The following is a 17163-nucleotide window of genomic DNA, read 5'->3' on the forward strand; positions in this document are numbered from 1 at the left end:
GGGGGGTCACGATGAAGAAGAACCGCAGCGGCAACCTGCGGCGGGCCTGGCCCAGCTCGGAGCTTCCCGAACGCCCACTGGATCATAATCTCTCTCGTAGTGAGAAAGACATCCGTGTGCAGAAGCAGCATCTTCCTCCTCCTCCTCCGCATTTCTCTCCGTCCCCGCCAAGTTATCGTGCACCAGGTGAGTGTGACACGCCACCCCCCCCCCACCCCCATCAGAAGCTCCACCTCCTCTACGCAAGGCTGCTCTGAGTTTGGAAAGTCTTGATTTGATCTAGTCAAGAAAGAAATGTTTATGGCATCCTCCCTTTTCTTCCCATTTCTTGTAGATTAAGTCAAAAAGGTTCRGTGAAAGAGAGTTTCATTCTTTTCTTGTTGCAGAAAAAGTTTGTRCTCATTTTAGATCCAATGGTCACTCGGATGATGTGACAGGTCTGTTCCTCTGCATCTCAGTGGGTTTCCTGATCTGTTCACTAGTGATAAACATTTACCGAAAATGGACAATTTTCAACAGTTTTTGGTGTGTGTTTTTTATGTGTATATCAATTACTTGCTGGATGGAGCCTCCTTYCCATCTCAGTCATGTAGTAATGTCGTCATGCATCATTTTATTTGTAGGTAGGTGCTTACTTCTCYTGTGTCAATAAAGGCTAAAAGAAGCCATCAAAAAAATCCCAGTGAGAGATGCTTTCTTGGTGCAGTTTCACAAACAGATCAGGCCTTTTTTGAAAGTAAAGCCCAGTACAGCCACATAAAGCTAAGGGGGTTTGTGACACTAAGGAGAGATAACGTCATCGCATTGCTTAACTGACCATTCAGCTGAACGTGCTATGAAGGCTGAGCCAAGTGCACATTCCTGCTTAAGTTAAAGAAACACGGGCGTCGAATGATGACCGAACTTGAGCGCTGCGATGAATAATGTTTTTCTGTTTTCTAGGTCTCAAAATGAGGGGAAGATAAAGTCGAATTAGACTAAAACRTAGAGGCTTTGATGTTGGAGATTTTTCATCTTCTCGTGTGATTCTCAGATGTAGGTCAGAGCACAGGGTCACTACAGCACAGATGCTGCAGCGGTGCATTCGCTGTGTTGCTTTACAACCATCCAGCTAGACAGATGTTGGCTCTCGGAGGGGTTTGAAGCCGAGCTTTCTGGTTGCAGGATGATCTCATCATTCATTATGGCTGACAGCAAAGCCAGCTTATGGCGACTGAGAATTTCCGTGTGCTAGCTCTCCACTTGAACCTGAAGCAGAATAACTTCAATTCTTGTCGTTTTTCTTTTTTCTTTTCTTTTTTTATTCTGACACTGCAAATTGGGTGAGCAGTTCGCACGGATTCAGGTGCTCCAGTTCCGGCTGCTGCAGCAGCTGCCTCGCTTTGCTAACCCGCGAGAAGCAGCTACAGCAGCAGTGAGAAGCTAAGGAAGCACAGAGAGGAGGGGAGGAGGCGTTCCAGGCGGCATGCACACTGCTGCTGTTTGACCATTACATCATAGCTTCACACGCTGCGCCCACTGTTCATTCATGATCTCACACTTGTGCTCGTGCCTCCTCCCTCCCCTGCAGGTGATGTGTCCCCGATCAGCATGTCGCCGATCAGTCAGTCGCAGTTCATCCCGCTGGGGGAGATCTTGTGCTTGGCCATCTCTGCTATGAACGCTGCCCACAAACCTGCCAACCAGGAGGCGTTGATGGAGCACCTCACTGCCAGCTTTCCAGGTACGCAYGCTCACCTGCTCCTTTACAAAGGGCTGTGCTAAACCATGTAGGAATCTTCAAAAACATAATGTCATATTTTTAAAAAGACCATGCTAGAAAAAATATACACAACTATGTTATTGTCTTTTAYTTTAGTCTCATCTACTAGTTTAGCTTGAGGTATTCTTAAGAWACACCTGAATTTAAATGCTAAAAGCAGCTGCTGGAAGACCTTAAGTGTTAAAAAAGTGTTTTCACAGAGGTGTATAACTGTCAGTACTTGTTTTTTTATATATTTTTTGAGGCTTTGTAACTTTGCCAAGTTTTTTGCCAATATACTTTTACTTAAAGTACCTGACCTCTGTTTTTTTATTGTTGTTGCTTATAAAACTAAACAATCTGACATCTGACTGACATACTTTAAAAAATGGTGTAAACTATTTCTTAGTCAAACACTTAAAACAATACTTCACATAAAGGGGGGATTCTGTGGAAAGGTTATGAAGAATTAACATCTTACCTGTTGTAGATGGCTCTTTGAATCRCTTCAGTTTAAATAAACCGAGTTTAATTCTGACCTACTTGATGAGCTAACCACTGAGCAAAACCATGACCAAAGTGAATTAATTTTGTCTTAAAACCACTACAATCTTTAAAAATGCCATGCAGTGAGTGGTTCATGCAGATTTTATTTTATTATTCTTTACAGTGCTGTCAGTTTTGCATTTCCGTCTTTACCTTTTGTATTTTCATGCAGTGACAAAAAAGTTGAGTTTAGTTCAAATATTATGATACTCTTGCCAAAAGTGATTCAGGCTGCATTGTAAGTGCTATAGCTAGCTGTCACTGCTGATATTTGTGTAATAAATCATAGATTCCCATGCAAATAACCACAGAATGCAAAACTGATGGCAATATAAAGGTTTCTAAATTAGTGTTTGTACAAACTGCTGATTTGTTTTAAGACTGGAGTTGTTTTGAGATTGCTGCAATCCATTTCTGTTTTGGCCCCACTCAGGTTTACCATTAGTTCATCAATCCAATCAGAATTGAGTTCAGTTTTTTTTTTAAATTGAAGTTGTTCAAGGACAACACATACTCAAATGTTCTGCACTTAATTCAAAGTCATAAAGGCTATTCGGTTAAGGAAGTGTGCAGATTATTGTGAGGAATGTCTTGTTGTAAATAGGTTTTTAAGGGATTTTTTTGGAAGTAGTTCTTTATGGCTTTTTAAGGTAGCTTTTAAATAGATTTTAAGAGGGCTTTTAAATGTATTTTTAAGGTATAATTAAGGTTTAAAGGGTTCTATTTGGAGTTTCATGCCATGTTATACAGTATGTTTGTATCTGCTGCTGGATGTTGAATTTCCCTTGGGATTAATATTCTATTCTATTCTATTCTATTCTATTCTATTCTATTCTATTCTATTCTATTCTCAAAAAGAAAAACAGTGGGTCCTCTGGATGGGTTCTTCTTTAGTGAAACATTTCGTCTCTCCTCCAAGACACTTCTTCAGTCTGATGAGTTTCAGGTGAACTCAGCCTTATAAGCACTGCCTCCACATGGTGGACAAACAGGTTAGTTACATGCAAAAGAGGGCCATCGCCTAACAATGGCTCTATTTAGTCACATGCAAAAGAGGTGATGATGACACCCAACACAAAGAGGGACAAAAACCAGGGGACTTTGAACCCCCGCTTGCATTCTCTACATACACATAACACAACACAGGTCAGGTGATGGGGCACATGACCCTCTATGAAGAATAGAACTAATCAAGCCTACTGTTAGGCAATGGCCCTCTTTTGCATGTGACTAACCTGTTTGTCCACCATGTTGGAGGCAGTGCTTATAAGGCTGAGTTCACCTGAAACTCATCAGAAAAAAAGTTGTTTTTAGGTTACAAAAGAACATCAACTTAGYAGGCAAATACATAGGTTAATCTTTTACTGCCCTCTGCAAAGAAAACACTAAACATGTGTGTTTTTTGAAAGCGCCACAGCTAAAAACAAACTCTCTGTCCAAAATGGAGTTTATTGCTTTTTATCTGTAGTTTGTCTAAGATCACAATTYATAAGGCTGCATCTAATTAAGAATAAGACAAAAACACATTTTTTTAGTTTAAACTGATGAGATACACACATTTAGAAAAAAAAAAGAAAAACCTACATTTCAGTACTTTCTTTAAGAACCTATTTTAACCCTAAAACCTGGTGGAAGTAGTAAAATTTAGGCTCGTCGTGTGTCTAGATTAGTTTGCAGATTAGTTCAGTATCAATCTAACATCAAACTGCAAAATAAACTTCCATATTGTTCGTTCCTAAACTGAATTGTCAGCCCAACCAATAATTCTAACTGCACATGTTGTATTAACCAAAATAATCTGAAGACAAATTTAGCCTATGTTTTAAAATGAGTAAATGTATTGAAATCAGTAGAAATGTAGTTGTAAGATATCAGCTGTTTATGTGATGAAACCCAAAAAAACTTCATAGTGGAAGCTGCTCTGTTCAGAGGAATGAGCTATAATTTGTCAGAGCATATGAGCAGGATAGATGTACAATGTTGAAAAATGCTTTTTGTAGTTATTAATACACAAAGGAATCACACTAGTAGTAAAAGAAAGCAAAGTTCTGTATATTTGCTGAAGTCAGGCATGCAATCTAAGTTTTCTCAACAAATAAATGAGCAAGAGAAATGTTTTGTATTTTGTTTAAATAATTGTATTTATTTATTTTCATCAATAGCAACTATTTAGGTCACCCTACTTAAAATATAATTAGAAAAGCCTTATCTGTTATACACTTTATATTGGTTTGTGCCTTGATATAACTACATTTCTATATCATAGAAGTTATTAGAGATATTGAGGGATATTCTAATTTCGTATATTTTGAGGTAATATTTGTATAATTTTGAACTCAAAGTGGACAGAAGGTAAAGTAAAGGTGCTTTATTTGTCATCAGTGTATGTTTCCACACAATGACGAAATTGTGCTCTGCATTTAACCCATCCACACCCAAGTGGAGCAGCGGGCAGCCATGTGAGGCGCCCGGGGAGCAGTKAGGGTTAGGTGTCTTGCTCAAGGACACCACAACATGTGGGTATGGCGGGGAGTCGAACCTAAGACTTTCAGGTCCCAAGCCGGCTGCTCTACCACTACACCACAACCGCCCCAAGAAGGGGAGTTAGAAAGTTGTTTAGTTTTATTTTTTCTCTAAATAGTTTTATGTATTTCTTTTAGAATATGTTAGGGTTAACAAACACTTTGAAGACTATATTTTTATATATACCTGTACTTCAACAGTTTCATAAGTATCTAATTTTGCAACACTTAACTTTGAAAATACATGTGTGTTCTGCAGGTGTGCCTACACCCAGCTCAGAGGTTCTGCGACATACCCTGAACATGCTGGTGCGAGAGAGAAAGATATACCCAACTCCAGAGGGCTACTACATTGTCACTCCCCAGACGTACTTTATTACTCCATCCCTCATCAGAGCGAACAACAAGTGGTATCACATAGAGGATCGGCTGCCTGAGCGTCAGCAGCAACAACAACAACAACARCAGCAGCAGCAGCAGCAGCAACCTCAAAATTGCACCTCACCTCAGTCTGGCAACATCACACCATCTACACCTGGGTGCCTGAGAGAGAGGCCTCCTCGCAAGAGTCACGGTGATTCGTACAATTCCTACCGCGAAGACAGACTGCACGCCTCTGCGCTCCAAAGTAAGTCACCCAAGGAGCACAAGGGAGATTCTTATCAAAATAAACAACCCAAGGATCAAAATGGTGGGGAGCCGCTACCGAGTACGTCAGCCAAGGAACACAGAGGAGAGCCGCCATCATACCCTCATCCCCCGGCTCCTTCTTCCCCTCCTGTCCAGCAATCGCCAACCCAAGATCAAACTGATAAGAGCAAAAACGTCACTTCTTTCCCTTATAAAACTGACACTCTGACCAAAAAGAAAGAAGGAAGTGGCGGCGGGGGCAGTGGTGGAGGTACAGGCGAGAAGCAGTCTAAACGGTTTGGACTCAGACTTTTCAGACTGAGTTTCAAGAAGGATAAAATGAGACAGCTGGCTACTTTCTCAGCCCAGTTTCCCCCCGAGGAGTGGCCCCTGCGTGATGAGGATGTGCCAACCACGCCCATTCCCCGAGAGGTGGAGATGGAAATAATTCGCAGGATCAACCCTGACCTAACAGTGGAGAATGTTGCAAGGCACACAGCTGTGATGAAGAGGCTGGAGGAAGAGCGTACACAGAAAAACAAGGCAGGGTCTTCTGCTCAGCACAGTTCACGCAGCAGGAGGGGCAGAGGCCACCGGAGGGCTCCACATGGTAAGTCACGTTCTCACAGTAAACCAAGGACATCCAGGGGAGACCCATCTGAGGGTTCAAACTGGGATCTTGTGTTCATGGAGAGGGATTACCGCTTCTTTAGCCACTCGTTAGTTCGCTCACCTCGGGAAGCTATGTATACATTGGAGCGCAGACGAAGTGGAGGAGCAACGTACCTGGTTCACAGTAATCCCAATATTACTGAATCATACTGCCCTGTTACCCCTGAATGGGATGTGTCTGGGGAACTTGCCAAGAGACGGACTGAGATGCCCTTTCCTGAGCCTTCACGTGGAACGTGCCAGTCCAGAGTGCAAAGAAGTCACAGCCACAACCAGGACAGGAAGTCGCGTCATGAGAGGTCGGATCAAGCTAAAGAACGTTCTCGTTCCATGGACAACTCTCTCAAAGGCCCATCATTGGGTGCGCCAGAAGACTTTGAACCTAGCCTGGAGGATCGCAGTCATTACTACACTGATGATGGCACCCTGCGGGCCACACAGAAGTCCTCTCACTACTCAAGGATCATGTTCTCTGCTGCTAAGTTTCACTCTGATTTCAATGTGCCTGATTTGGGGAAAGGGAGTTTGGATGAGTCAAGGATCCGGAGTACGATGGAGAGGAACAAAAGCAGAGATAGCTTACCAACTTACAATGAGTTAATGGGACTTTCTCCTAAGCCCTCTACAGATGAGTACTTCCAGTGCAATACATCAAACGAAACAATCCTTACTGCCCCTTCGCCTCAGGCAAAATCAGAATATGACACATTAACCTCATCAGGGGGACTCCGAAAGGGCTCTCCTGCTGACCGGCAAACGCCTCACCTTACCTCTTCACATACAATGGAGTACAAAGAGGACTTGTCGACAGCAAAGGGACAGAGCGGTTCTGTGCGACTGACACCAAGTCAGACGCCAGAGCCAGCACAAAGTGCCCGTTTGACGCCCCACCAACATAATGTGGATCCCGGAGGGGGAGGAGGCAGTATGGTGATCAAGAGGAAAGAGATCTTCAGCAAGGACACTTTGTTCAAACCTCCACATAATGCCTTGTCCACTGGCTATGTGGACAGCAGCTACACCAAGTCTGGCACATTGCGGAAAGCCTCACATGCCAAATCAACAGAGGCCCTAGACAATCCTGAGCCCCAACAGCCTTCCAATTCAGCCACTTCCTCAGTGTCACCTGCAGTTTTACCAAGCTGCTTAGAGCCAACAGTCCCCTCTGCCTCCTTTGACTATTATAATGTATCAGATGATGAGGAGGAGGAAGAGGCAGAGGAGGACTCGCACAAAGAGTTGGCGACGACGGAGGACAACAAAGACCTTGGGGAAGGGGGTGGTAATGGTGGAGGCAACAGTGGCAGTGGGGAAGGAACCATGCAGTGGCTCCTGGAACGGGAAAAGGAACATGATCTGCAGCGGAAACTGGAGACCAATCTTACCCTACTCAGTCCTAAGGAGACAGAGAACAGCAACAGCCAGAAGTCCGCTCACTCTGCTCGTTTGGACAGCATGGACAGCAGCAGTGTCACTGTGGACAGTGGATTCAACTCCCCCAGGTACGAACCGCACTTTATAGAAAACCAATATCTGCTGTAGTATACTTTTAATGGACCTGTAAAACCAGGTATTAGTACATGTGGTGCTTGGACCTAAACTTTAACAGATCAAAATGGAACAGTCCTCTTCATATCAAAGCRAAGTTTCAGATGTAATATAAGACACTTGTTTGTTTAATACTTATATTTTATTAGATTTTACATAGACATCTGTCTTACCAGTCTCAATTAATGGTCAAATAAGGAATGTTTTGACCAGTTGGTGCTACTGTWTATACTGGCAGTTTACAGGCAGAGTTTAAGTGTGATGGCAGTCAAATGGGGCAGCTTTGACAGGTTCTACTTGTGGCACTCTGCATGTGAATTGCCTACTCTTTTTAAAACATTAAATTTGTTTTTCTCTGAAATAAAACCTTTGGGGAACCAGTGTAGATCTAAAGTGAGATTTTGAAAAGTTCAAAATGTCAGCAATACAGTTTGCATCACTGTGTTGTACTGTAAGAAAAAAATCCATACACAATATATTTTGCTGATTAGATGCTGTGGAATGGTGTGTTACAAAGTTTTGTTTATGTTGTTGCTTGTTTGCTTAAAATTGGAATTAAATTATTGATGTCTTGAATGAGTTGTGCTGGGGTATGGTCTTTAGCATTGTTGTTTTACAAAGAGAGGGTCTCTGGTTCCATTTTTGGCTTAAGTGTGTTTATCTGGGTGGATGTTCTTCCTTTGCATACATCAGTTTTCTCTGAGTACTCCAGTTTCTTTTCACAGTCTAAAACCATACACGTTAGGTTAGCTAGAGATTTTAAATTGGTTCTAGGTTTGAGCATCTCTGTGTATGGTTGTTTATCTGCTGTACGTGTTCCTGTAATAGAGAGGTGACCTGGAGTCACACAAACTTGAACAGCATCAAGTGGATATGTAAAATTAATGTATCTATGAATAAAAATAGGTAAAAAAAATACACATCTAAATTAGTTGTTTTCTTGAGAATACAAGAAATATTACATTTTTCGCATGCCAACTTTCAAAGATTTTTTATTTTCAAGTGTCATAATTAAGTCTTACCATATTTATTTCTGAAGGTCCTGTCACACTATAACATTTTAGACAACGTATGAATATTTTGTCCAACACTAAAGATGTCTATGTTGAAGATTGGTATTCTGCCATTCATTTGTCAGTTTTTAAAAAAGAATTTTAACAAATTGTTCTCAGTAAAGAGTTTATAAAAATGGTTCACTTTGTTGCCTTTTGTGCCATGGTATTGTCTGACTCACTCTATAAGTTGGGCGGCACGGTTGTGGCATGGTTAGAGTTGCTGCCAGCAAGAAGGGGGCCTTTCTGGGTGGAGTTTGCATGTTCTGTCCATGCACACATGGGTTTTCACCTGGTACTCCAGTTTCTTCCCACAGACCAAAAACATAGATGTTAAGTTAACTGGTAACTCTAAAGTCTCTAGGTGAGGGTTAGAGTCAGGGTTGGGCAGCAGTGCTTGTCTCTGGAAAAATAAAATCACAGAAAGTTTAAATCTGAAAGCTGTATGGTGCTTTGACTAAGAAACCTGTGGGCCGCTGTTGGGTGGTCTCCACAGCTGTTAACACTACACTGCTGCTCCCGCTTTCTTTATTTGTCTTCTGAATGAGCAGAGCTGGTCAGAACTCACATYAATAAAGTTCTGAGGCATCTTCAAAAGAGCCTAGAATATCCATGTCCCAGTTTTCTTAGCAGCCTTGTAGAAATTGCTGGGAAGTTTGGTAGATCTCCACACATGTCTAATATATCTTTTTTATATGTATATACCGTCACCTAGGGCTGCACGAAATTAGAAAAACCTGCGATGTGCGATATTGGTGCTTAATATTGCGATGACGATATGATTTGCGATAAATGAAAAAATACCAAATACATAATTATGTAGTTTTGATGTCTTTCTGCTCTGGATTCAAAGCAAAAAAAAAACCCATAAAAAATCATTTTCATTCGGAAAAAAAAAATTTAAGGAAGGGATCCATCCATTTAGCCAAATACATTAAGGGTTCTATTTGATTGGTGGAATACTTCAAACTTCTGTCTGAGTGACAAAACTCGAAAATGCAAACTTTTGAGCCAACCATTTATTGCAGTTTATGCAGTTGTTGCGATATGCATATTGCACAGGCTGTTATCACGATGACGATGAATTTTCGATATATTGTGCAGGCCTACCGYCACCATATTTTGATACCGCAGTAGACCAAAACACCGTCATACTGCCCAAGCCTAGCTAGAGTGGGAAAGGTTGTTGTGTCCCTGTGATGGACTTGCAGTCTGTCCAGGGTGATCCCCTGCRTCTTGTACAGTGATTGCTGGAGATAGGCACCAGCTCACCACAACTTGGAAAAGAGAAGCTGGAAAATGGATGGATGGATTTCTATGTTGGACACTAGTTGCATTAGTGAGGTCTACAGTAGGAACACCTCTTTGTGCTTCTACTCTGTGAGTAGTAGAAAAAAATACACCTATAACATATTGCACGTGTGCAGTTTAAAAAGTTTGGAGTTGTTTGGAGGTTGTGGTTTGTGTGAGAAAACAATCTGGACATTTTCTCACTTTTGACTTTATTTCTGAGAGTTAATCATCTAAAAAACTGCACAGCTTGGCTTAGTCTTTGACTTAACAAGCTTGTAGATTTCTCTTACCTCTCCATCTGGCCATGCTCRATTTGTTTGTAAAATGCATAAAAGGTCGTGAAATTGCCATATATTAAAGTTTTACAAATCATATACATATGTTTCACAAATCACACATTTGGTTTTAAATATTCTTCAATCAGTGTAGAATAATCTAGTCCAGGTTTGAATTATCTACGTATTTTAGTTTTAAACTGGAGCAGGTTAAAGAGGCTCGAGGTAGTGAAAGTTGGTGGGATCACCCTTTAGCCATTCTTGTAAACTTCAGTTTTTTCTTGTAAATTTCTGAATTTACAATGTCAGATAAAATGTAAATATCGAAATTTTTGCCTTTAATCATGGAATCTTCTGAGGGGTTTTATTTCCTCAAAAATTTACAACTTGTCTACATAAGAGAATTTCAGATTTTTTTTCTATTATTTTTCCTATTTCTGGAAACAATCTAGGAATTTCAGAGTTTTTCTCACACATTTATGACTTTTGGAGCTCAGAGAATGTACTTTTTTTAATTTAGGAAATTAATCTCAAAATTTCTGAGTCTTTTTGGTAGAGATTTACTTTTATATATACCTGCGGAGGTTTACTTTTTTTTTTCATCTGCAAAATGGCCCTAATACGTATCATATCATTTACGATATCACCTTTTTTTAAATACAGTTATGTTATTTTCCTTCAGAACTGAGCATTTATGTTGCTTCATAGGGACATTTTAGGTTGGATCAACACATTCTTTTTGGCTTGATTCAGTTTTTTTCTGCGCTTAGTTCACAGTTTAACTGGGTTGTTGAACTTGTTTGAAATTGTTTGTTGGATTCCTTCAACAAGACTGACACAAATAATACAACAAAGTCCTTTTTCAAGTAACAATTCTTTGTTTTTGTTTCTCAGATATGTATTATTTGTGTAGAGTGAATTCAAACAAACCTCACTGGAGCTACAATAAAGCTTGGATAAAATAAGTTTTACTCATTCAGCCATCTGTTCATCCATTTAAAATTGACCGAGCTGCAGCCATTTTTGTGTTTGCTAGGGTGTCAACCACCTTGAATCAAGTTAACTTCAGAGATAATCAGTTGTTAATAACCATCAAATGATTGATTTGTGAAGGTTTTGTTAAAAATAGATGTGAGTGAGAGTGACTGGTAGTGTCTCTCCTTTGTCTCTGTGTCCCTGTGATGGACTTACAACCTGTCCTGAATGCAGCAGCTCTCTGTGACCCAGACAGGAGAATCGGGTAAAGAAAATGGAAGAATGGATTAAACTCCATCCACTGGGTGGTCAAATGTTTTGCTAACTGACAAACACACATAAACACTCACACACACAGCAATGACATATTCGCTCACCTTTGGTGTCAGGTGTTAGAGTAAACTGAGTTGTGAGTTAATGCCTTGATTGATTTTAAAACACTGTAAACTAATTAATCCAATTTAAATTTTCACCTATCGTCTTGATTGGCGTATTACAAAAACAAAAAGTCAAAACTAACACAGCTTTGACTCACTTATCCTAACCTAATGTGTCCTAAAACAATCAAAAACGCACAYAAAACTATCCTTTACTTTATAATACATCATCTGTCAGTAGACCCTGTGCCTTCAAACATTCTTGCCTTTTTAGTCACATACTGTGGTTTATATTTCTTGTGGTCATTACCTTCAGATTTTAATGTCTACTTTTAAAAACTACACTCAGCATAAACTTTTAAAAAATTAAACAAATTTTCTGAAGCTATCTGGTATTGTWTGCRAGCTTTCTTGAAGGTTTACTTTAGYTGTCTATTAAATAAGGGATAAAAATTAGCAGATGTTTAAAAATTAAGATCTTTTGAAATGGACTTCAGTGGAAAGGTTATGAATAATTAATATCTTGCATGTTGTAGATAGCTCGTTGAAATACCTTTGTTTGGAGAAACAGAGTTTAATTTTAACTACAGGGGTTAGACAATGAATCTGAAACACCTGTCATTTTAGTGTGGGAGGTTTCATGGCTAMAYTGGACCAGCCTGGTGGCCAATCTTCATTAATTGCACATTGCACCAGTAAGAGCAGAGTATGAGGGTTCAATTAGCAGTAAGAGCACAGTTTTGCTCAAAATATTGCAATGTACACAACATTATGAGTGACATACCAGAGTTCAAAAGAGGACAATTGTTGGTGCACGTCTTGCTGGTGCATCTGTGACCAAGACAGCAAGTCTTTGTGATGTATCTAGAGCCACGGTATCCAAGGTAATGTCAGCACACTGTAGGGGTCACCTCGAGTTAAATTATCAAGGAAACTGTCTTGGACTCTCAGTCCTCTGATGGGCCTTCGAAGGGACAAAAACTCTGTTCCACTTAGAACTGAACACTTACAATACCACCAAGAAGGATGAACCACATCCAACAGGATTAACTGTGGATGCAAGAGGAAGCTGTCTGAAAGGAATGTTCTGGTCTAAAACCAGGTGTTTCAGTTTCACGGTCTAACCCCTGTAGATTGATGAAAACTTAGAGTGGATTTGTTGCCATCTTAAAACAACTTCAGTCTCAAAAACACCAGTGGGTCATCCACCTTTTTTTTACCCACTTTTCCTTTCCAGGTGATGTGGAGTTGGTACCTATCTTCATCAGTCACTGCGAGAGGCGGGGTACAGCCTGAACTGGTCACAAGTCCATCACAGGACCACATAGAGACAAACAACATTTCTCACTCTCACTTAAGGACTATTTAGAGTTACTACCTAACATTCATGTTTTTGATCTATGGTCAGGAGAAAACCGATACAAGCTCGGGGAGAACATGCTAACCCCACAGAAATGCCAGGAGATGTTCATGTGACCTTCTTGCTAACAGGCAACAATCAATGCGCCATCATGGTGCCCATCATGCAAATGCTAATTTATAAACTTTTACACCCCTGTCAGTTTGATATTGCATAATTATTCTAGCAGAAATGCAATAACATCCCTGCAGGAAGTACCACAGGCACCAACAAAAGAGCTACAGCGAGCTGCTGCGGTTTGCAATTTCAAATAAGCATAGAAATCTGTGTAACCGTGTAATGCAAAACTGACAATATTGTACATATTTATRAAATAAGCTTTTAACTGAAAACTGATTTTGTGTCAGGATTTTACAATGAATTTTCAAACTAACATCTTGTTGTGTTTTTTATTTTTTTATTTGCGCAGAACACGTGAAAGCCTTGCATCCAACACATCCAGCATTGTGGAAAGCAATAGACGGCAGAATCCTGCGCTGAGCCCCGGACACATTGGCACCAGTAGTATTGGACTGCCTTTCAGCTTTCGTGCCATCCCGGAGCCCCCCACCACACAGCCCGAGAAACTCCAGAAATCATCGAACTGCCTGGCCTCCATCACCAGCGTCTGACAGGCAGCGCAGACCGAGACGGTGAAGGAGGTGGAGCTGAAGTGAGGCGGGTTGTTTTTTTGTTTTTTTTCACTTTCCCTCGCTTTCCAACAAATACATAAACACTCACAAATGAATACACACACGCATACACACATCTTCAGACTCCTGAGGATCCATTTACTGGGACTGTTATAAAAACAGGCATGGCTTCAAGAGACTGTTCCTACAGCATCAAGAACTTAACTGCAAAAAAAGAGAAGAACAGAATATGAAGACAGCAGTAGGTGCAGAAACCTACCTAAAGTACTTTGATTTTGGTGACATGGACTCTAGTTTGGCTTATATCAAGATTCTTGAATATTGGTATTGGAAAGTAGTAGACTATAGGATTCAAGTTACATTTGGAAATATCAAAAAAAAAGAGCTTTTTATATCGCTTAACAATACATGTCCAACTAAATGTTCTCCTTCCTGAAATAGCGTCGAGTTGTTCAGGACAATTTAATGTATCAGCACAATGTCAAGACAATAAAAGTCTATCCTGAGAACAACGAATGAAAGATATGAAAACATAAATCAGCTCAGATTTGTGTACCGCAATGCAAATTATGTATGTATACTCGATACTTTTGATATCCTAATTATTATAATGGTGGTATTAAAGATGCTATGTGACTAAAATGACGTTTGGATGATATGAGCCGCACATCACCATCTTTACAGAGCACAGGCTCTGGGATTTTGGTATTCTCACATGACATTTCCACACTGATGTTTACATTTTTTGTCTTGTAAAACATTGTAAGGATGCAGGCTTAAAGCAGTTTTAGAGTTGATTTTAAACAAAGTGATCAAACAGGGTCATTACGCTCATTTATTTTAATATAATACATGTATTTTCATTGCAGATGGAGTATAAATACATTTTGAGTCATAATATAATGGTATAAAATAAGGGGAACAAATAACAAATGGAAGAGATTCATGTCAAATGTTTTGCTTTTCATTTTTTAATTAAGTATGAACTTTGAGCATTGTTCAAGCAGCAACAGCCATTTGTGTTGTTGAAGATTCTGTTGTTTCTTTTTCATTAGACAAAAAAATATTTCTTCCTTGAAGTTATAGCTTTCTTTAAACAAATTAGGGATCAGTCTCACACACCAAATTTTAGCCCAGTATCTGCAAAACTGACTGCCTTACCAGTTTTATACAAGACAACACAGACTAGTGAGTAAAAAGAACTCCAACGTAGTTTGATTTTCGCTCGTTTTTGCCAACATTATCTTGTAGGTTTGCTACAACATAAAAATAATATTAAAAATAAATGAGAAAGAGGCACAAACTGAAATGATTTATTTTTTAAGTAAAATACCTATGACATTTTACATTTTTTTTCTTTTTAAAATAATGTACCGCCCACTCCCTCTTTATAGCCTACCAGGGACTGAATTTGCATAATAACTGTTCAAACAATTTGATTGGTCGTCTTCTTTTGATTGACACCTCGTTTGACCAACTGGGTTCATCTGTAGACTCTTCAGAGCCCGAAATGTGTGGCAAGCCTCTCATGTCCCAACTGTCTGTGGTACATGTGACTGATTGCCTAGAATAGTTAATTAAATCTGGGTTAGGGTTAAGCCAGCAGGTTAACAAGTTAATATTTCTGCACAGCCTGGTACCAAATGATCCATGGGTCAGACTTAGGCCCAGTGCTTGATGGTCCCTGCCATAAACAACTCTTCTCCTGAATAGCTGTTGGCTTAATTTTAAAGTTATTAATAAAACTTGAAAATACATCTTTGCACACAGAGGCGGCGACTTTGCAGGATGTTCAACAATTACCACTGTTGTGCTCTGTGACTTGGGACTAAAACAGCTCCTTTAAAGCCTAAAGCTTCAACGGTTTGTTCAACTAGTCTGAAATGCTGTTTGAACTTATTGACTTATGTGCTCAGACTAATCAAAATGTAAACATTTTACTTGTTGTAAAAATTACAGATATTATATATTTAGCTATTTCATCGTTAAATTCAGAGCTAATTAATTTAGTGAATATAAGGATCAGTTGCAGCAGTTAAAATTTCAGGTTTTGCTCTTGGAAATGTACGTTTCTGCAGGAAAAAAGCAGTAAACACTAAAACACTTAGGAAAACAATTTAATCGATCACAGACTGTGCTGATCCTTAAAATAAACAAATCTCTAGCTTTACTTGAAGGATGTCAAAGTTTTAAAAGCACATCTTTGTTTGTGTTCTAAATATGTGATTGGAGAATATTCTTACCTACTACTTCGCCAAGTTTTAGTTCATTATTACAACTGAGCTAAAGCCACCTTTGTGTTTGCTAAGGTCAGTTAGGTTTACTTTCCATCTTGAACTGGGTTGACTCCAAATGTTAAAGAATTGTAAATGTACAGCCAATTAATATTTTACGTGTTTCACTAAAACCAGTCCAGTGGTTTGTGAGCTATTTTGCCAACAGACAAATAAACAAACTGGCAATGACATGATCTCCCACCTGTCATAGTGGTGAGAAACAACAACCAAAACAGTCTTCTGRTAAAGCATCACTCATCCACACACTATAAACTCTGCTGGTTTGCACATATRTGTATTTTGAGTTTTTGATCTTATTTTAAAGGTATAGTTGTGTACTATAGCAACTATAGTATTTATAGTATAATTAGCAGACATGTTGACAATCTTTTTTTCTAACTCAGCTGTAATGGTTTCCATGATTAGACTCTGGTACTTCAGCTGGTCTGCCTGCAGTTCCCTGGATGGACTTTAGGGGGAAACAAACACAGAAAGAGGCTTAACAAGCTGCTGCAATAACGCTGCAACATGGAGAAACCTCCTCGAGCAGCTATCCGGTCTCAGTTTATGCTTTTAGTTTCTCTGGAGAGARCTCAGTGTAAAATATCTCACACAACATCAATGCTTCACAGCTTTGGCTTCATTTTAAAAGCTCCAATGAGATGCAACATTTTACCTTCAAACGTGTATCTATTCATGGCTTCTGTCCCTGTTTAGGTTCAATTAGAACCATCTCTTGTCTTCTTTTTTCACTGAAGATAGTTTTATGGAGAAACAAAATCTACACTAAAATACAGAAGAGTATTAGGGCCACAGAGCAACAAAAATATATTTTTTCGAGAGTTCTGACTTCAACTTCGGAGGAAAAAGTCAGAAATTTAGATTTCTTTTTCGTCTGAAGTCTGAGATTAAAGTCAGAATTTTACTGGTAAAATTCTGAGAAAAATGTCAGAATTTTGCTTTAATCTCAGAGTTCTGAGAAAAAAAATCAAGACTCAGGAAAAATATATATAAATTTTGTTTTGTTCCCTCTGTGGTGCTAAAAAGCACCAACCAAAAAACTATACTGGCGCCCTCTTGTGATCATTATAGTTATAACAACAAGCTGTCTAAAAGCTCGACTAACTAGTCATACCAAGATGGTTTTGTCTACTTAAAACAGAAAAAAAACTAAATGTTTCTACATCTTTTTACGGTGTAATTT

At 39.5% G+C, this 17163-nt stretch overlaps 1 protein-coding gene across 1 annotated transcript; it reads left to right on the plus strand.

The window, feature by feature from the left end:
• stox2a (storkhead box 2a) lies at positions 1-14325 on the plus strand (the record flags this gene model as incomplete). The annotated part of the gene is given in 4 exon segments (XM_014020208.1): positions 1-186; positions 1571-1723; positions 5069-7613; positions 13461-14325. Coding segments are annotated over 4 exon segments (3075 nt in total). The 3' UTR covers positions 13663-14325.
• Positions 14326-17163: the final 2838 nt, after the last annotated feature.

Source organism: Austrofundulus limnaeus, unplaced genomic scaffold (assembly GCF_001266775.1).
Source record: "Austrofundulus limnaeus strain Quisiro unplaced genomic scaffold, Austrofundulus_limnaeus-1.0 Scaffold244, whole genome shotgun sequence".
Taxonomy (NCBI): Eukaryota; Metazoa; Chordata; class Actinopteri; order Cyprinodontiformes; family Rivulidae; genus Austrofundulus; species Austrofundulus limnaeus.